The sequence below is a fragment of the Emydura macquarii genome, unplaced genomic scaffold (assembly GCF_026122565.2).
Source record: "Emydura macquarii macquarii isolate MOO-44397 ecotype Brisbane River unplaced genomic scaffold, CSIRO-AGI_Emac_v2 contig_2369, whole genome shotgun sequence".
Lineage (NCBI taxonomy): Eukaryota > Metazoa > Chordata > Testudines > Chelidae > Emydura > Emydura macquarii.
In genome coordinates this window covers 3,185,706-3,205,381 of record NW_027132506.1, presented here as the reverse complement: position 1 = coordinate 3,205,381, position 19,676 = coordinate 3,185,706, and the positions used below count along the sequence as shown (strand labels likewise).

The following is a 19,676-nucleotide window of genomic DNA, read 5'->3' as shown; positions in this document are numbered from 1 at the left end:
AGGCCTGAAAGGTGTCTTCAGAAACACTCTTGTCTGCTTTTCTCCATGAGAAATTCCATTCGAGTCTAGCCTGAAAAACTGGGGCTGGAGGGCTAGTGAAATAACAGTGCATGATGCCAGAGAGTGAAAGTTGAGTGAGCGAGGGCATGGGCGCTCCAGTCACTGTCTAACGCTTCTGTAAATTGAACAGCTGTTCACCTTCAGTGACTGGGTGTCTTTGTTAAGGAGTCTACCCCCCCAGCCCTCGGATTGGAGGGTGAGAGCTCCAAACACCCCTCGCAGACCCCCAAACCATGCAGCTTGGGGAGGGGGGGGGGAAGGTGGAGGAACCCTTGCAGGCTGCCTTTGTGCCTTTTTTCCTTCTTTCCAATGGATAATCTCATTTTTAAAAAATCCTTTGAGGGTCACCTTTAAACTCAAGGCCAGGCAGCTCTGGAACAGAGAGAAGATGAGCTCCCCCTTCTGAGGCACTTAGGGGTGACAGCCTGCACTCCTGTTCTCCGTGAGTGTGAGGCACCTCCTGGCAGGTGGGCATTCCTGCCAGCCGAGCACTCATCCCCTTTTTCGCCAGGGCAAGTTGGGGGCTGCCAGACTTGGCTTGAAGACACCCGGTTGATTGGCAGAGCAGGACTGTTCTCTCCAGGGAATGGGAGCACTGCCGGTCAGGGCAGGGGAGCCCAGCAAGCGTGGGTGTGTGTGACACGCTTCAAGGACTGAACGCAGGTGCTTTGTGGAGCAGATGCTCTAAGGCTGTCTGTGGTGTGCAGACTGCGGGGCTGTGAACTGCAGCGTGCACCAAAGTGCGGCACCATGGCTGTGCTGTGTGGACACTGCTGGCATGAACTGCCAGGTGCCTAGTTCCTGGGAACGTAGTGCTCTTCAAACAGGACTACATTAACGGGAGCGAGGTACTTTTTAGTTCGCCCCAGCGGTGTCCAGTGCAGGTCCAGCATAGCACTTCTGTGCACATTGCAGGTCACACCCCTGGAGTTCACAATGGACGGGGGAGGCATGTGGACAAGCCCTGAGTTTGTGGGTAGGAATGGGAACAGCTCCTAATAACGAGGGTAACACTGGCCCCGGGGTTTGCTTCCTCTTGCTGGGAACTGCCACTGTAACAATTGGGAGCAGCACCATGGAAAGGCATTGTTGGCCCCTGGTGGGCCCAGCGCAGGGCACTTTCTGGCCCTGAGAAGTAAAGCCTGTGGAGGGGCCTATTATGAGCGTTCAGGAGGTACTGAGCATCTGCAGATCAGGCCCTGCAGGAGTCCGGCTGAGCACAGTGTCCCCCTGGGCTACAGCTGGGGGAACCACCTTCGCCCAGGCATGTCAGTTTAGGTCTCCCTTGTGAAACAGGTTAGCAAAGTGTTATCCCCCCCATGCCTGTTCCAGGCCAGGCCCCAGCACCTGTGGGCTATGACTGGTGGGCCTCGGGCTGGTGGCACAGCACAAGCACTGTGCAGCACAATGGACTGAATTCCACAGCAGTGCAAACTGTCTGTGACATCCCTCACGTTCCCACCCCAGGCCCACAGCCAGTGCTCTGAAGAAAATCTTCTTGTTGCTGGATTCTTATGCTCTCTGACTCGCTGCCTGCAGGGGCCTCGGCAGCAGCCTGGCTCAGCTGCCCCACCCACCAATCTGTGTTGGGGAGGGAGCAGCTTGCAGCCAGTATCAGCAGCTCACTTGCACCTGTGCAGGCTGCACTTCCAGCTCCCTGGCTTGCCTCTGTGACCCCCATTGCCTGGCACCATGGATCTGTGCAGGGAGTGTGCACTGGAGTCCAGCTAGCTAGGGAGTGCGAGGCAGCTGCAGGCAGATCCGGGCCAGGCAGGGGGACAGGAAACAACCTGGGTGGCCTGGTGCAGCACGGGGAGGAATTCCACAGCTAAAGTTGAAGGCTGTGGCTGAGGAATCTAATTTCCCCCCTCCCCGGGGGTTAAGGGCAAATCACACCTCTGAGTGTTACCTTTGTTGTCTCGGATAACGCTATTGCTTCACACTCAGCTCGTGTTTTCAGGGTTACCTCAGCGCTAAAAGGGCTAGAGAGATACTTTCTGAATGAGATTCTGGAGCACAAGTCTGGGGTGGGTTCGTGATTTCCGAATCTGCCAGTGCACCTCTCTCTCTTGCTGTGTGATCATGGTAACTAGAAGTCCCTGGTCTATTGCCACCTCCTCCAAACATGTTCTGTGTCAGGTGGATGAACCAGAAACCTCCTCTAGCTACTTAAACCCCCATGGGTGCTCTGTCTTCTTTCAGGAATGGAGTGTCTCTGGGAACAGCTTTCGATAACATCACCAGGGGAGCTGGCATGGCATACTTCCCCGCAATCAGCCTCTCCTTCAAAGAATCCGTCGCTTTTAACTTCGGCAGCCGCCCACTCCGATATCCTTTCACAGTAAGCCTGGGAGGCTAGGGGAGAACAGCCGGCACCTAGACCAATCTGCGTCCAGGTGCTGCGTGCGCAGGCCGAACTCTGCAAACCACAGTCCTGCCCTCGCTCGGCTGGCTCAGGTGTGCTCTGAGCCATCCCTTGGGCGGGAAGCTGGCAATACGAAGGACCTGCAGGCCCCAGCATCTTCTCCTGTCCTGCAGGGATTGCAGTTGCTCTGAAGCAGTTTGGTCTAGTGCTGCCTCAGCTGTAAGCTGACAGCTCTCGAGCGCCAAGGCACCTTCACTGTATCTTACTCCTAATGTAGAAGTCCCAAGTGTGCTGGGACCCCTTTGCTGCATGCTCTTCCCACGCTCCACTCCAGGCTGAGGGCATTCTAATGTGTCTCCTGGCATGGCAAAAGTGGGGCCTCACATATTTGTGGGAGGGGTGGGAATGGCAGCCCATAGCCATTAGGTGGCTCTAGGGCCCTGAGGATCCCAGAGGTGACCTCACGCACTGAGATGGAGAAGAGGGTCCCGTCAGTACTTCCATGAACATGGGCTGAAATACTCGTACTTTCTTGTGGCCTCTTGGAATGGCTTTTCCCTGCTTGGCAAGCTGACTTGTAAGCATGGTGCAGTCTCAATTCTGCCCAGAGAGTATAGGGACTATATCATACAGCGCAGACATGGCAGTCTCCTTGCAGAGCCAGTGGGGCAGGTCTTCTGGGAACAGCTTGCGTTCTGGCTAGTGGACTTTTCTTAACACACCAGCACTTATCCAGTGGAGGGATATCGCCCCCTGCAGGACACGCCCAATGCAGACCTGGTGAAAGCTCACAAGCTGTTGGGCTACCTGAAGAATGTTATTCACACCGGGATAGACGTGTTGGTAAGTTGTTGTCATCAGGTTTGTGAGGTTCAGATTCTGGGAAATTTGTACTGTACTGTTGACATCCCTGAGCAGATTGTTCGGGGATGCAGGAGAAGGGGTATGACAGGAACCACCTGCAGTGCTGTGTGAAAGGGTAAGAACTGCAGCAGGCGTATTTGAAGGCCAGGGAGGCCAACAGTCAATCCAGTGCCAACCTGCAGACCTGCTGCTTTCACAAAGAGCTGCGTGCCATACTCGGCGAAGACCCCCCAGACCTCCCACAGGCCATGATGGATACCGCCAAGGAGCCTGACCCACAGGCCCCTGGTGTGACGGTGAGGAGGCGGTGGAGGAAGAAGAGAAGGAGGTTGGGGGACATGTGACTTGGGGTGTCCAGCAATGGCACGAGCCAAGACCTATTTGAGATCCCACTGCAGTCTCAGCAGTTGAGCATGGGCGAGCCCCAAGCAGGGGAGGGGCCTTAGGTGAGCATGTAATTGTATTGTAATTGGGTGCGCCCAACTTAACAGGACACAGCTATTGATTTCTTGTTAATTTTCTTGTACAAGAAGAGGCAACGGTACAACCAAGAGGTAGTGTTGTTAGGTGCTTGTCAGTACCCTGTAGAGTCAAGCAAGGATGGGGCACACAGAGCAGTTTATGTGCACAGGGATGTCCCTTGAACATCCTGAGAGTCGTTGCTGAAACTTCCCTGGAGATACTCTGCAATCCTCTCCCAGGGAGGGCAGCCTTATTTCTTCTTCCTGAGTAGGATGCTTTCTCACTCCACTCAGCAATAACTTCAGCAGGCACCATTGCAGCGCACCAGCCCGGGCAGCTTCGTGGTGCCAGCAGCAGCTGTGCTCTGTGTGTCTTTGTTACATCAGGAGAGACCCTCTAAAATCCCCATCACCTGTGGAAATGGTGCTAATATTCAGTGCCAGAGCCCTGTACTCAGTTTCATGGAACCCAGCAGTTGCCTCCGCATTTCCCTCACCTTGATGGGCCTGCTGTAAGTGGGCCATGCACAAGCACTCCAAAGCAAAAGTGTCAAGAAGCACAAACGTTGTTTAGGGGAGCAAGAGAAGGGAGTTCTGAATCTTCTTGTTCATTTTCCGTTGTGACTTATATCGACAGTGGTATCGCTGTACTTTATCTGCAATTGCTGCCAATGCGGTCTTGGGGGCTTATCCCTCCACACCTGTGGAACACCTGAGCCAGGTGAGGAGAAAGGAGGATTCAGGATGTGTGCTCAATGAGATCGTGCAAGCCAGCGCTGCATCACACTGTGAGCAAAGGGCCTGGAGGATGAACATTGCAGACAGCCTGGAGAAGGAAAGAGCAGGCAGAAGAGAGGCCCAAGTCCCAGCAAGAAAAGGGAGGCAGATGCAGCAGGACACAATGGGGGGCTTCTCTGGCAGCGAACACAGATTCTGCAGACTCTTGGGGATCTACCGCCTCCCTTTGCAGTCCATGGAGAACTCCATTGCAGCCCCTCCCAATGTCCCACATGGTGTCAGGTGCCGCATCCCTACCCCTACCATTCCACTCCGTGGTACGTTAAGGACAACCTTGACTTTGTATGTACCGATCGGTGAGAGCCATGGTTGCTGTATGTGTAGGTAAAATGGACATGAAAGTTCTTTCCCCTCAAGTTTTGTTCCATTAATTTATTAAGTTTTTAATGTATTTGCTTTTAAATTGCACAGTGTTTTCTTTGCACTAATTTTGTGACTGGGACCCTGTCTACACTTACCTCCAAGATTCGGCGGCAGTCGACGGGAGTTACGCAAGCTACGCAAAAACTTGCGTAACTCCCGTCAACTTCTCTGCTCCTCTTCTGCGCGCTGTCTTCACTGCACTACACCGATGGAACCGCGTTCCTATCGACGCAGCGCTATGCCACTTGTGAAGGTGGTCTTAGTACGTCGATTTCTGGATTGACGGAGTAGGTCTTCACTGACCGCTCAGTCGATCCAGAGAAATCGATCTGACGGCAGCGACTTTGCCGCCCTCAGCGTAGCCGTAGCCTGAATAAAAATTCTGTTTGGAAAAGAATTAATCTTTGTTAATTCACGACATATGCTACAGACTGTCTAGCTCCCATTTGTTACTGTACAGCGGAACACAACTCGTAGGATCAGTGACAAACACTGTAATAAATGTACAGCAAGCACTGCAAAATGAATAGATGCATTGACAGTGTTATATTCATAGACATGCACCAAGCACTGTACGATTCCTAACAGGCCCCCAAACAGCAGGGCCAGGTAGAACAGAGCACACCACAACGTCACTGTGATTTGCTGTTAAAGTGATCTTTCAAAGTCCCCCAGAGTCATATAGCCATGGTGAGCTCTTCTAGTAGCCTTTGTGTCTGGCTGTTCAAACTCAGTAGACAGTCACTCCACTTCCATCACAGTGAAACTTTTCCCCCTTTGCTTCACAGAGTGATGAGATGGTAAGAGTCTGCAGCAGTGACTCAAGAATGGATGTGGTATGTTGTGGGAGAACTTGTTCCTGAAATTGCAGCTCGAGAGGCCATGAGGCCAATATGGCCATGGTTGTGGATCATGTAGGAAAGGGATGTTTGGCCGGTTTGAATGGAACCAAGGCGCATAGTTTGAATTAGCATCCGCACATCTATTAGGGGCTCTTCTCCATAAGCCTCCCTCCCTGGACATATTTTCTTTCTGTCCAAGCAACTTCCTTTTTCATGGAGGATGCCTGTCAGAATCAGCAGAGGAGTTTGAATCTTCGGATGAAGAAACTTCTAATGCAGAAGTATCACAGGTTCCCATTCCACTCTTTCCCGTACTTGCAGTAGCTGCTCCTTTGAAGAGCCCCTCTGCACTTCCAGCTTGGTGCAGGGAAATTGATTTAGGGTTTGTCTACACTTGAAATGCTACAGAGGCACAGCTACAGCACTTCAGTGCAGACCCTAACTGCAGTGATGAGAGCGGTTCTCCTGCTGGCGTAGGTAATCCACTTCCCCAGGTGGCACTAGCTAGGTCATCCTAATGCAGCCCACACTGGGGGTTAGGTCAGCTTAACTACGCCACTCAGGGGTCCTGAGCGGGGTAGTTGGGTCGACCTAATTTTTGAGTGTGGGCCTGGCCTCTGAGTCAGTCACTCCGTCCTCGGACTTTCCCACAGACCCTTCTGAGTCTCTCTTAATTGCTCCTGAATTAGATGCTGCATTTCTGGGGACAGGAGCAAATGGAGAGAGAAATTGTGAAACCAGAAGCCTCTGTGTCAGGTGTGTGCTCCGAGTTGCCTCTAGCTGTCATGGACCTTTCTGTAAGACAGAGTTTCAGTCTGGACTGCCTCTGCTTTTCCGTGCGTTGCTTGAAGGATTTGCAGACGGCACGCTTAGCGACCATGTGTTCCTCACCCAGATCAAAAAGGCATCTGTCATGGGTGTCAGTCAGAGGAATGAATGGCGCCTCTGCTCTGCCGTAAGCTGCTGCGGTTTTACTCCTACTGCTGACAAGCTAATGGAAACAGAAAGAAGCATGCTAACTACAACCAAACTCACTATTAGCCAGGAACAATTGACTGCTAACTGTCAGTCTAATGACTACGTAACAAGGTTACAGCAGAGCGATACAGTTGTTCCCGCTCCTGGCTAAGGCGGTTAGAATGAGCTGGGTCTCTGTGCCCGTAATGACCTCAAGAGAGTGGGGACGTGAGGCCATGCAGGGTGCGTGCATGACCCCCCCTTGGACACTGGTGGTGAAAACATTCCAAACTCCTGTGTTGGGGCACATGGACACCGTGAGTGGGATCCACGCCTGCAGTAACTCAAAGAGCTGAGCATGTCCCATGGGATGGCGCCCTATAGTCACTCCCCCTGTAAATTCTTGGGCCGTCTCTTGTCTTAGCATCAGCGACCCAATGAACTCGCATGCATCCCCAAGCTTCCATTCCACCCACTGTCTCCTGATGGGTCCCTTCCCTAACAGCTGAGCAACAGAATGCAACAGAGGATGCAACAAATGTAACTGTGGGCTTGGGCAACACCTGGAGATGGAGCCACCCAGCCAACACTGCCTTGTGGGCTCCAAGTGTTCCTTGTACCTCCCACAGCTGTCTGTATCCTGGAAAATTCCTTCCATGCTGGGAGCTGAGCATCAGACCCACAGGCTTCTCGCGGGGCTGGCGGGAGAGGAGGGGGAGGGAAAATGTTTCAGGTACTTTAGCGTTTGGGACACTGGGAGCACTGCCAGGAGCCGCCTTGTGGGGCAGGAGATGTGCATGCCTTCGGGCAGCCCTTCAGGGACATCCCCTAGGCTGAGGTTCTCTTTGCAGAGGCAGGGAGCTGACTGATGGCTGCCCTCCCTCTCTCTAGAGGGTGGGCGTCTGGTGGTGGTGCTGCAGACGGGTTGAGGGTGCGCAGAGCCTTATGTCTTCTGGGATTGGTGTTGCAGGAGGGGAAGCTGGTGGAGAAGGACACTTCGACGTGGCAGCTGCAAGGCGAGCCCACAGTGCTGATCACCCTGGCGCACATCTTTAACCACTTTGCCCCTCTCATGGTGAGTCTGTCTGCCAGACGTGTGTGTGCTGCCCTCCCCCCACTCCCCAGCACCCTCAGGGAGAGGGACACAACCCTGCCTTGGTTTACACAGCTGCTTGCTCAGGCCGGAGCGGTGCTGGTATGAATTCACAGGTCTAGAGTTATTTCTCCAGGCAGCTCCAAGCTGATTAGATGCCTTGAACGGCCCCTCCTCCCATTGGGTGGCACCTCCCCCTGCAGCCTGAGTGGGGAGTGATGGAGGGGTGAGGAGGCCTCGTATTTACCAGGGTGCATGCTTGTTGTCTGATGTTCACTGAACTGCAGCATGGTGGTGGCAGGGATGAGAGTGGGGCTGCATGGCTGGGCTTAGTGGACTGCAGGGCACCCTCTTTTGGAACCGTTGGTACCCCAAGCTCAGCAGTCGGTCTCCATGGGCTCTGCTTTCTTGTTTTCACACCTTGCATGACCCACATCTGTCCTGCACTTGTCAGAAACTTCTGTTTCCATGCACTTCTGGAGTGAACCAGGCCTTGCTGCGTCCTCTTCAGCCTGCGGCAACAAGAGCACCCTGGGGGTGGCGGGACACCAACTGTCCCACCTGATGCTGGCTCCCAGCACATCTCCAGCTTTCCACCTGGGCCTAGATCCTCTGTGCAGTGCTGGGAACCCGTTCTCAGCTGCCGTGTGATGATGCCACTGTATAGAGCTGCTGACCGTGGGTTTTGTGTTTACAGTGCAAAGTGTACCTGGTAGAAGATGTGCTCATGAACTTCCTGCTGAGCATTCTGGAGCGGGGAGGGGCAGTGGAAGCACACCCTCTCATCCAGCAGCTCCTGGATCTCATGTGGCTTCTCATGGAGGTGAGTTGCTCTGGCTAGTCCCTCTCTCTTTTTTAACCTGGCATCCCCTTGGTTCTCTGTGACAATGGGCAGGTGTCAGTATCTCGACTGGGTACTGGGCTTCCCCATTTGCCCATCTTGGCTGCACTAGGATGGTTTAACAGTTACGTTTCTCCCCACTATTGCCCAAAGCGGCTTTGCCTGCCAGCTGGGCTCTCTTAAGAATGCAGCAATAGCATCTGGTGTCCTGGAACTGGCTTTTCTTGGTGCGTCAGACCCTGGCTGCAGGGAGGGAGCTGGAAGAACTAGATTTATAACTAGAAAAGAATTGCTGGTCACAGTGAGTTTCTCCTCCCACCCAGAACCCAGCACCAAGGTCCTCTCAGAGTTAATAACTGTCCCTTATGGCGAAAGAGGGGAAGACCCAGCTGCTACTGGAGAGCTGGGAAGAGGGGGAGGAAGGAGTTCATTATTCTTGACCTCTGAAAAGTGATTTCTGAGTCTGACTTTTCTAGCTTCCCCAACTTTTAAATATACCCCCACATTAATTACTTAACTCCCCGCTTGTGTGACAATTGAGTTGATTAAAAACTCTTTGAAAATAACCATCAGTATTTATTAATACTTGTGTCATTATGAAGTGCTCTTCACTGGAGCAGTCAGGCACTACCTGGGAAATGTTAGAGACCATGTCATTGCATTGGGCTGCAGTGGCACCTGGTATCACACTATTGCCCTCTTAAAGTCGGGTTAGTGAAACACAAACCATACTCTGCCCCAGGCTCAATGACCAGAAGCGTGTGCTCATTCCTGGGAAGTGTGTCTGGGCTGGGCTTTGGCAGGCGTCTCTTGGGGCACCCCTGCTGTGAGCGTCCTGGTGGGGCTAAACCCGGAACTGGCAGAAACAGCCTGGCAGCTGGTCTAGCTGCTCCATGAGCTATAGGGGAAGAGAATCTTTTGGGCAGCTGGAGGTCAGAGGCTTTCAGGAGTTCCAGGGTATTGGCCGCCCCTTTGGTTGCACCTGGCCAGCACATGCCAGCTGCTGTCATATTAGGATGCCCTGGTGCGGGAGGGGTGACTGTCCCACCTTTCAGCCCTTGGAGTTCCTCCTCTGCATGGGAAATGTCGGGTGTGGGGAGCAGTGTGAATCTGAGAATTGGGCCTTCTACAGGGCTCTCATGTTGTGACTAAGACCAGTTAGTAACAAAAGCCAGCAGGGAAGGTAATGCCTAAACGTGGTCTGCCCTATGAGATACGTGGTGTTGGTTTGTATCACTAGTTTCCTGGTGCAGTATGGGATCACGTACGATCCATGGGACCCAACCCATTCCTGCCTAGGCAAATGCCACTGTTGTGTATTCAGCCAGATACCTGAAGCTGATGCCTCTCTGGGTCCTGATTGGTCATTTCTGAAAGGAACAGACACCTTCCAGCCCAAAGCTCCTCCCCACCCATCCGCCCCCCCAACATCGATTTCTGTTGTGTTTCTCTCTCTCTCAGGATTATGAAGTGCATGAATGCCTCAAGCAGCTGCTGATGTCCCTGCTGCGGGCTTACAGGTTCTCTCCCATCATCCCAGACCTGGGCTTACAGGTAAGAGGTACCTGAGCATGCCTGAGAACAGTGACTAGCCAAGGATTCTTCAAGGGTCCGAATGTAACGTAGAGAGTAGTCTGGAGTCATAGACTGAGAAATAGCTGCACCGGAAGGGATCGTTGGGCTCATCTAGTCTGACCTCCTATATAACACAGGCCGGAGAAATGTCCCCAAAGTAACACCTAGAGCAGATCTTTTAGAAAAACATCCAGTTTTTCTTAGAGTGATGGTCCCTATTGTATTCCGCTGAAGGTAATGTGCATGCATCCAGAGCTTTTCAAAGTAGTCATGTCTGGTGATCCGCGCGTGCGCCCTTACGTTGCCTCGTGCTTTCACCCAAGGCAGTAAAGGGCAGGGTGGACTAACCGTATCTTCCGTTCTTTCTTACCACTGCATGGTCCGAGTCAGTTCTTCCGCTGTCGTCTTCTCCGTGGTGATGCATTTTCCGGAAAACCGTTTTTATTCTTTGCTTAGAGAGGAATTTCAATATTTCATGTAGTAGTTTCATGTTTCTCAGAGTTTCGTAGGGCTGAGGACACAGTGCACTTCTCCCATTGGGCTCGGGTGGTTTTGCTTGCGCCCCTACCCCTAAGTGAGCGGAATGGCGATCCTTTGTCTGTGCCAGAAATACAGGCTTTCTGTTTACGCATCCACCATCAAATTCCTTAGTGGCCCAGGCATCAACAGAGCATGCCAGACAACAGCACTTCAAGGCCATTTCTGTGGATCAAGCGGCCAAGAAACTTGACCTGATAGGACATAAAGCCTACAATTTCACATGGTCAGTTACCAGGCTATACTAGCAAAATACGACTTCCAGACATACACCAAACTAGCAGACTTTCAGGTCTCTCTCTCGGAGGACAGACAGGCTGAGCTTCATTCTCTTATTGAGGAGGGCAAGTTAGTAGCCAAAGCCATGGTAGATACAGGGGACACCGCATCCTGCTCCATGGCCTTGGGGATGGTATTGCACGGAGACTCATGGCTACAAACGTCAGGGTTTCCGAAGGAGGTCCAGACCAAGCTTGAGGCTCTCCCCTTCGATAACCAGAAACTTCTTAGAGACAAAACTGATGAGAGTCTGCACTCGCTTAAAGACTCTTGTACCTCTCTGTGGTCCTTGGGCCTTTACACTCAGCCCCAACTCACCACCAGTATCGGTCCTCTTTCCATCCCTGTTACCCTACCCTGCCCTGCCTATCAAGTTTACCCTCCACACCAGCAGGACCAATTGTGCTGCTGTCAATGCTTTCAACAGCCTAGATACTCTGCTGCTACCACCTCAACCACTGCTTCTTCATTCCTGCAGCACTCATCCAAATGTCCATTTTAACTCCTCCCTCGAGACCTACGAACCACCCTTCCTGTCTTCTGTGGTCCCTTCGGTCATCTTCGGGGGCCGTCTTGCTCAATTTGCCTGCAACTGGAGCAACATTACCACCGATCGCTTGGGTGTTGGACATCATACACTGTGGGTACCTCATAGAGTTTCTCTTCCTCTCCCCTTGTCATCCTCCCCATGGGGGAACTGGGAACCCATCACAATACAATCTCCTCCGAGAGGAAGCAAACATCCTCCTCTGGAATGGCACAATAAAATGTGTCCCACGCCAATATCATGGCTTTGGATTCTACTCCCCCTGTTTCCTCATACTGAAGAAAGGGAGCAACCTTCACCCCATTTTAGACCTTCAGGCTCTAAACCGATTCATCCACAAGTTCTGCTTCCGCAGGGTCCCCAGATTGTCCTCTGCCTCCCCCCTGGAGCCTGGTTCACAGTTCTCAATATGAGGGATGCATACTTTCATGTGGACATACATCCCACCCATCACAAATTCCTTCACTTCATGGTAGGCCACTCACCACTATCCGTTCTGAGTTCTTCCATTCGGAACAGCCACCACTCCATGCATCTTCACGAAGGTTTTGCTGTAGTGGTGGCCTATAGGAGATGTCTTGGCCACTCGTTGCTCCTGTATCTGGAGGAATGGCTCCTAGTTGCGTCATCCCGGGAACCTCTCTCTACCACCATCTGCACCTTACGAAACCTCCTTGCTGGCCTGGCGATCTGTCGGTGAGGACAAGTTGACCTCGTACCTACCTGCAAGCTCACTTTCATAAGAGTTCAGCTAGACTCCCCTGCAGCACAAGCCTTTCTGCTGGTGGATTGCTTCGCAGCCCTCACTTCCCTCATTGCACAACTCCGCAGCCACCCCCGCACACGTCTCCGACAGTGCCTTTCCATCCTAGGCCATGTGACGGTCTGCACCTTTGTCACCTTGCAAGCGTGCCTGCACATGTGATGTCTCCAACTGTGGCTATGCACCCTCTGTGACCTGCAAGTGGACCACTTCCACAAAGGGGTACTTGTCACTCCCCGCCCCCAGTCTTGACTTCCCTCACGTGGTGGTGCAACCTGCCAAGGTCATGGCCCACCCCTCCTTCAACCCTCCTATGCCCAGAACCACCCTCACTACGGACACTTCGCTTGTGGGCTGAAGTGCTCATCTAGAGGGCTGCACTGCCCAAGGGCTGTGGTCCCCCAGAGAAGCCAGGATTCACATCAACATCCTAGAACTACTGGCAGTCCGTTTCACTTGTCAGGTGTTCGTACCCTTCATCTGCTCCCGTCATGTGCACTTCCTCTCGGATATCATAGAATCATAGAATATTAGAGTTGGAAGGGACCTCAGGAGGTCATCTAGTCCAACCCCCTGCTCAAAGCAGGACTAACCTCAGCTATATAGCAGGACTAACCTCAGCTAACCTCATGATGGCCGTTGTCTATATAAACAAATAGGGCTGAGCCCGGTCTTCGACCCTTTTCATGGAAGTCATTCCTCTTTGAAACTGGTGCCTCAGGCACAGCATAACACTTCACACACTCCATCTTCCAGGCACCAACAATATGCTTGCGGACACTCTCAGGCGCTCCTTCCACAGCCATCACAAGTGGGAGCTCCATGACCCCACTCTCCGCTCCATCTTCCACCAGTGGGACACGCTGCACTGGGATCTCTTTGCAACTCCTGCTAACTGCAAGCTCCCCCTTTTCTGCTCCAGGGCCGCTCTTGGATAAGGTTCTCAGAGCAATGCGCTTCTTCTCCCTTGGTCACTTGGTCCCCAGTACACCTTACAGCCCATACCACTCTTTCCACAGATCCTCTGCAAAATATGACGGGATTTTATCCTCATTGCTCCATTCTGGCCTTGCCAGAATAGGTTCACCTTCACTTCTCCATTTATCCGTTAATCCACCTTCTCCCTCCCCTGAATTTTTTCATGCAGCAACGTGGCCGGCTCCGTCGCCCCAATTTGGGGTCACTTCACCTCACAGCCTGGTATTTGGATGGGACTCGCACGTAGACAATACATGCTCAACACCAGTGTACAATGTCCTTTCGTATAGCAGACACCCATCCACTAGAGCATGTTACTAAGCAAAGTGGAAACGCTTCACTGTATGGGCGTCTCACCACCACCCCCTGGATCCAGTCTCTATCCCCACTATCCTCAACTGCCTTATCCACCTTCGACAATCGGGCCTTACCCACTCCTTCATCCGGGTTCATCTGGCAGCGCTCAGTGCCTCCCTCCCGCTGATTGATGGCTTCTCCGCCTTTAGCCACCCAACCTCAACCCGTTTTTCCTCTGTGGTCTCCTCAGTGCCTTCCTGTCGGTCTGCAAATTCAGTCCCCTTGGAACCTCAACCTCACCCTCTCAGCCAAGCAGCCCTTTGAACTACTGGCCACCTCTCAGTGAAAGTAATTTTTCTGGTAGCAATCACCTCTGCCCGATGGGTTAGTGAGCTTGTGGTAATGATGGCCGACCCGCCCTTTAGTCTTCTATAAGGACAAGGTCTCCTTTTATGACTCCATCAGAAGTTCCTCCCTAAGGTGGTCTCTCCGTTCCGTCTCAACCAGTTCATTCACCTCCCAACCTTCTGTCCTAAATAGCACACCTTGCCCAGAGAGCATACACTACACTCTCTCGACATCCGATGCGTGTTGGGTTTCTATCTACACCACACACGCAATTTCCGAACCTCGTCCAAGGTTTTCGTTGCCATAGCAGAACGTTGCATGGGCTGCGCCCTTTCTTCTCAGCGCCTCTCCAAGTGGATCTCCTGTTGCATCACAGACTGTTACTCCCTTTCTCAAGTCTCTCCGCCACCTGGCATCACTGCTCACTCCACACGGGCGCAAGTGACCATGTCCGCCCTTCTTGCGGATGTTCCATGGCAGAACATTTGCAAAGCGACCACATGGTCCTCCACCCACACTTCCACTGCTCGCTACATCACAGCTCTGTCAGCAGCAGCAGATATGCCAGATGGCCACACAGTCCTGCAGAGTCTCACTTCTGATGAGCCCTCGCACCACCTCCATGGTAAGCACTGCTTGCTACGCTACCCACACTTGGTATCCATGTAGGGACCCCAGCACTCAAGAAACGGAGGTCACTTACTGTAACTGGAGGTTCTTCGAGATGTGTGGTCCCTATCTGCACTCCAATCCCGCCCTCCTTCCCCTCTGCTATGGGCTCTCTGCCTAGGACCGGGAGGGGCGTCGACCGGCGCAGCCTTGAGATCTCGGATACACCAGTTGGCCAACGCATGACGCACATGCGGGTCGACAAATATTGCTATGAAGAGTTCCGGCACATGGTGCACATGCGCACCCATGTTTGGAATCCAGATAGGGACAACACATCTTGAAGAACCTCCAGTTACAGTAAGTGACCTCCATTTTTCTCTGTGGTAGCAGCTCACCTCAAACACCACCTTGTCTTCCTTTACCTAGACAACTGCTGGTGGCGCAGTCCAAAACAGAAGCTAGAGAGTCAGCATCCCAGCTGTTGCTTCTCCTCTTTTCCCTAGGAGTGAGCATCAACATCGAAAAATTGACTTTGCATCCTACACAATCCCTGGAATTCATAGGAACATGCACTGATGCAGCATCCGCATGTGCTTATCTGCCAAAAGACAGATTCCTGAGCTTACTGAACCTGCTCACCTTGGTGACTTCCAGCCACTCAGTTTGTCAGAATTTGCCTTTCCCTCCACAGTCATGTGGCAGCATGCACGTATGTCAAACTCTTTGCTTGTCTGCGGTTCCGCTGACTCCAACTCTGGCTACAGGGAGTCTCTTCCCTCATGCATCAGTCCACGAACATCACCCTCACAGTTTCACTGAAAGTCGTGTCTTCCCTCTGGTGAAGAGAAACCCGCTCCACGTTTGTTTCGGAATGCCCTTCCTTCCACCCTTGCCAAGTGTTACAGTTATAACAGATGCGTCGCTTGGGGGCTGGGGTGCCTACCTGGAAGACTGCGTGAGTCAAGGCTCTTGGACTGCTCGGGAAACCAGAATGCACATCAACATCCTAGAACTTCGAGCGGTATGCAAAGCATGCCATGCATTCTTAACAACTATCTGTTCCCATCATGTACTTGTCTAACATGACAACGCTACCGCGGGTTTACTACATAAACAAGCAAGGGGGCATGCCGTCCCCAGCACTGTATGCGGAAGTGCTACGCCTCTGGAAATGGTTCATTTCACATCATATCCTCCTGTTGGCCACCTGCCTACCAAGAACCCAGAATATACTTGCCGATGCTCTCAGCAGGAGCTGTGCAACTGACCATGACACAACACGATAGTCGCAGACAATTTTGGCCAATGGGGAGCCTCGTTCAGGGACTTCTTTACATCTCACACTAACACCAAGTGCATTCAGTGTAGTTGAGGGGAGGACTTGGCACCCACTCACAGGGGGACGCCCTGCTTATTGACTGGTCAGACCGGATCAGCTGCGCCTTCCCTCCATTGCTGCTCCTACCATGCATTCATCACAAACTCATACGGTAGAGGGTGATGGTCATCCTGAGCGCCTATACTGGCCTTGCCAGTTCTAGTCTCCTTTTTTCCGCATGTCGAAGCATCCATTGCTCCTGCGCCCAATGTTCCCACAGCTACTCACGCCATACAACGGCAGACTCTGACACCCAGAGCCAAGGGCACGCCACCTGACAGTGTGCTGTTTGGATGGACGCCTCTCCTAACGCAGGAATGCTCACAGGGTGTCTGAGACATTCTGTCCAATAGCAGAAAGGAGTCCACAAGGTGATCCTGCCAGGCCAAGTGGGCTTGTTTCACCATCTGGGCCCAACATGGAAGCATTGGCCTGAGGCAGTGCACATCCCCATGCTATTACACTACTTTCTCTCTCTGAAGACCTCGGGGCTCGCTCTCAACTCCATCAAAGAGCATGTAGCGGCCGTTAGTGCCTTCCACCCTCCCGTGGATGGACACTATGTTTTCACCGACCCCTTAACTGCCAGGTTCTGGAAGGGCCTCATACACAAATACCCACCCACCCATCCAGGCTGTCGCTCCTCAGTGGGAGCTCAACTTAGTCCTCACGTCATTAATGAGCTTCCCCTTTGAACCTCTGGCCTCCTGTCCCCTTTCTCTTCTTTCTATGAAAGTCGTCTTTCTGGTCACCATTACCTCTGCCAGAAGGGTTGGTGAACTGGGGGCCATGATGGCAAACTCCCCTTTCACTACAGTCCATAAAGACAAGGCCTTAGTACACCTGCATCCCAAATTTCTACCAAGGTGGTTTCCCACTTCCAGCTCAACCAACCCGTGAATCTACCTGCTTTGTTCCCAAAGCCAACACCTCCGGTGGGGAATGACTGGCTCCACTCCCTCGATGTGTGCAGGGCCCTGGCCTACCCGCAAAAGACAAAGCCATTCTGCAAGTCTCCTAGGCTATGTGTTGCCCTGGCAGAGAGAAGTGAAGGGCAGTCCTTCTCCACCCAGAGACTCTTGAAGTAGATCTCAGGTTGCATTGTGCTCTGCGATCAGTTGTCAGGAGGGTCCCCGCTCAGTGGGATGTGGACCAATTCTGCAAGAGCACAAGCATCAACCACAGCCGCGCTCCACGACGTGTCCCTGGCGGATCTAGGTAAGGCAGCTGTATGGCGATCGGAACATGCCTTTCTTCTCATTGTGCTGTGGTGCATGATTCCGCGATGGACGCCTTGATTGGTGCAGCCTCCGTTCCATGGTTCTGCTGCCTTCCACACACCCACTGCCTACCTAGGTACTGCTAGCGATTCGCCTTCAGTGGGACACAGTAGGGACCAGCACTCGAAGAGGAAGGGGAGGTTACTTATCTGTAACTGGAGTTCTTCGAGATGTGCAGTCCCGATCTGTATTCCAGAGCCACCCTCTTTCCCCTGTGCTGCAGATCTGACAGGTCTGCAGGGGAGAAGGAAAGGAAGATGTAAAACCAATGTAAGGGCCCGTGCGCAGACCACTGGACACTACTACTTTGAAAAGCTCCGGCTCCAGGTACATGGTGCACACGCGTTGCCCTCAGTGGAATACAGACAGGGACCACACATCTCACAGAACCTCCTGTTACAGGTGAGTAACCTGCCCTTTTCATTGAAAAATTGCCAGTGATGGAAAATCCAGCACAACCCTTGGTAAATTGTTCCAGTAGTTAATTACCCACCCTGTTCAAAAATGTACTCCTTATTTCCAGTCTGAATTTGTCTCGCCTCAACACCCAGTCACTGGATCTTACCTTTCGTAGCTTGGTTGTAGAACAAGTGTTCTCAAACTTTTTTTTGCTGGGACTCCGTTTGAAAATATTTCAGGTTGTGACCCTCCTCCTCCCCCACCAAAAAGAAAAGTGACAACCCCCCATGCCATGTCACCCTCCCTCATGTCATGCTACCCTTACTTCTGCACTGCTGCTGGGGGTGGCACTGCCTTCAGAGCCCCTGGCCAGCAGCCGCTGTTCTCTGGCCACCCAGCTCTGAAGGGCTCTGGCTGACAGCCGCAACCCCAGCATGTGCGGCAGCTGACCGCTCACAACCCCCCTTCCTCTCCATAATAACCTCACGATCCCTTGAGGGGTCCCGACCCCCAGTTTGAGAACCCCTGTTGTAGAACATATTGTTAAATATTTGTTCCCAAGTAGGTGCTTACAGACTGTGATCAAGTCACCTCTTCACCTTCTCTCTGTTAGACTCAGCTCCCCGACTCTCCTTAGCTTGTTCTTGAGTTGCTGACTTGAAAGGTGGCAGCTCTTTGTTACAGCCTCACTTGTGTTGGTGCCTGACCCCATGTCTTTCCCCTGGGATCGAGCTTTTCCACCTCTCTCCCCAGATCCACTACCTCCGGCTCACTGCTGCAGTCCTCAAGCACGAGAAGTCCAGGAAGTATTTGCTCAACAATGTCCTGTATCCTTTGCATTTACTCTCACTCCCTCCTCCCTAGAAGGTGCGGCCAGTGAGACTGCAGGGAAAGGGCTTCCTGCCACTGGGGGCTCAGTGTGCGGGGGGCTCTGGTGCCATTCGCAATGGAACCTCCCTTTTGAAGAAGGGAAGGGAGCTCTTTAGACTCTGCTGTATCCTGTTGGGCTCTTTCTCCTGTCCCGTGCCCTGCTTCCCTCTGTCCTGGACAAACACACACGCTCCGTATCCTGCTGGCTGACTCCTGGAGTGAAACCACAGGAAATTCACCAAAGCAGTTGGTCGCCTGTGGACCCAGCCTGTCTGTTTCGCTGTGATCACCCTCAGTGTCCGAGCACTTCCAAGATAGGTTCAAGAGCTTGTTTGGAAAGGCGCCACCCCATTTTAGTGGCGGGCTTGCTTTTCCCTTCCTTGGGGTTCGTTGCAGGGCTGAGCTCCTGTGTGTGCCCCCAGCTGAGCTGCAGTGCTTGCCCCTTAACCCCTGCACAGCTTTGATGTGCTCCGCTCGGTGGTGTTCTTCTACATCAAGAGCCCCCTGCGAGTGGAGGAGGCTGGCCTGCAGGAGCTCATCCCCACCACCTGGTGGCCAAACCGCTTCACCAAAGAGGTATGCAACCAAGGGCCTGCTGCCTGGCCTGCAGCCAGCTGGTATCTGTCCGGGTTGTGTGTCTGCTCTGTTCATTCCCTCTGAAGCACCTGGCATTGGCCATTGTCGGAAGACAGGACGCAGGGCTGGATGGACCATGGGTCTCCCCCAGTTCTTCATTCCTGTGACCTTGGAGTGAAGGCGCTGCCAGCTGCTGGCTGGCTAAGTGGTGCAGCTGGCTGCCTCGTCTGGTGTCCGGCTGGGGCCAGAGGCCAGAGTGAGGTTGACAGGCTGGAGAAGGCAAGCTGGGAGGATTATAGCTGCCGCCTGTTAGGGGCTGCCCCACCGTTTGGGACACGTTTGCAGTCTGGGGCTGGGTTCGATATGCAGGCAGCCATGCTGGCCGGGATGGGTTTTCGACTGTGTCTGGCCGGGCGGTTGTGGCCATTTCTTTCGGACGTGGGTCCTGCTATCCAGACCAGACTGCTGTGGTGTGGGGCCCAGGGGTGCGGAGTAAGAATGATGCTTAGCAATCCTCCTCCATGGGTCAGAGCACTTGACAGCAGCAGGTTGGGACCCTCATTTGACAGAGAGCTGGGGACTGGCCCAGCGAC

At 53.0% G+C, this 19,676-nt stretch overlaps 1 protein-coding gene across 1 annotated transcript in view; it reads left to right on the top strand.

Annotated features, from left to right (window-relative positions):
- Nucleotides 1-19,676, top strand: part of RNF123 (ring finger protein 123) — a 107,280-nt gene that overhangs the window by 20,622 nt on the left and 66,982 nt on the right. The window contains exons 10-16 of the mRNA XM_067561244.1: nucleotides 2,263-2,388; nucleotides 3,154-3,268; nucleotides 7,681-7,785; nucleotides 8,501-8,626; nucleotides 10,106-10,198; nucleotides 18,391-18,464; nucleotides 18,966-19,083. Coding sequence (XP_067417345.1) covers nucleotides 2,263-2,388; nucleotides 3,154-3,268; nucleotides 7,681-7,785; nucleotides 8,501-8,626; nucleotides 10,106-10,198; nucleotides 18,391-18,464; nucleotides 18,966-19,083 — 757 coding nt within the window. The remainder of the gene's footprint in view (nucleotides 1-2,262; nucleotides 2,389-3,153; nucleotides 3,269-7,680; nucleotides 7,786-8,500; nucleotides 8,627-10,105; nucleotides 10,199-18,390; nucleotides 18,465-18,965; nucleotides 19,084-19,676) is intronic.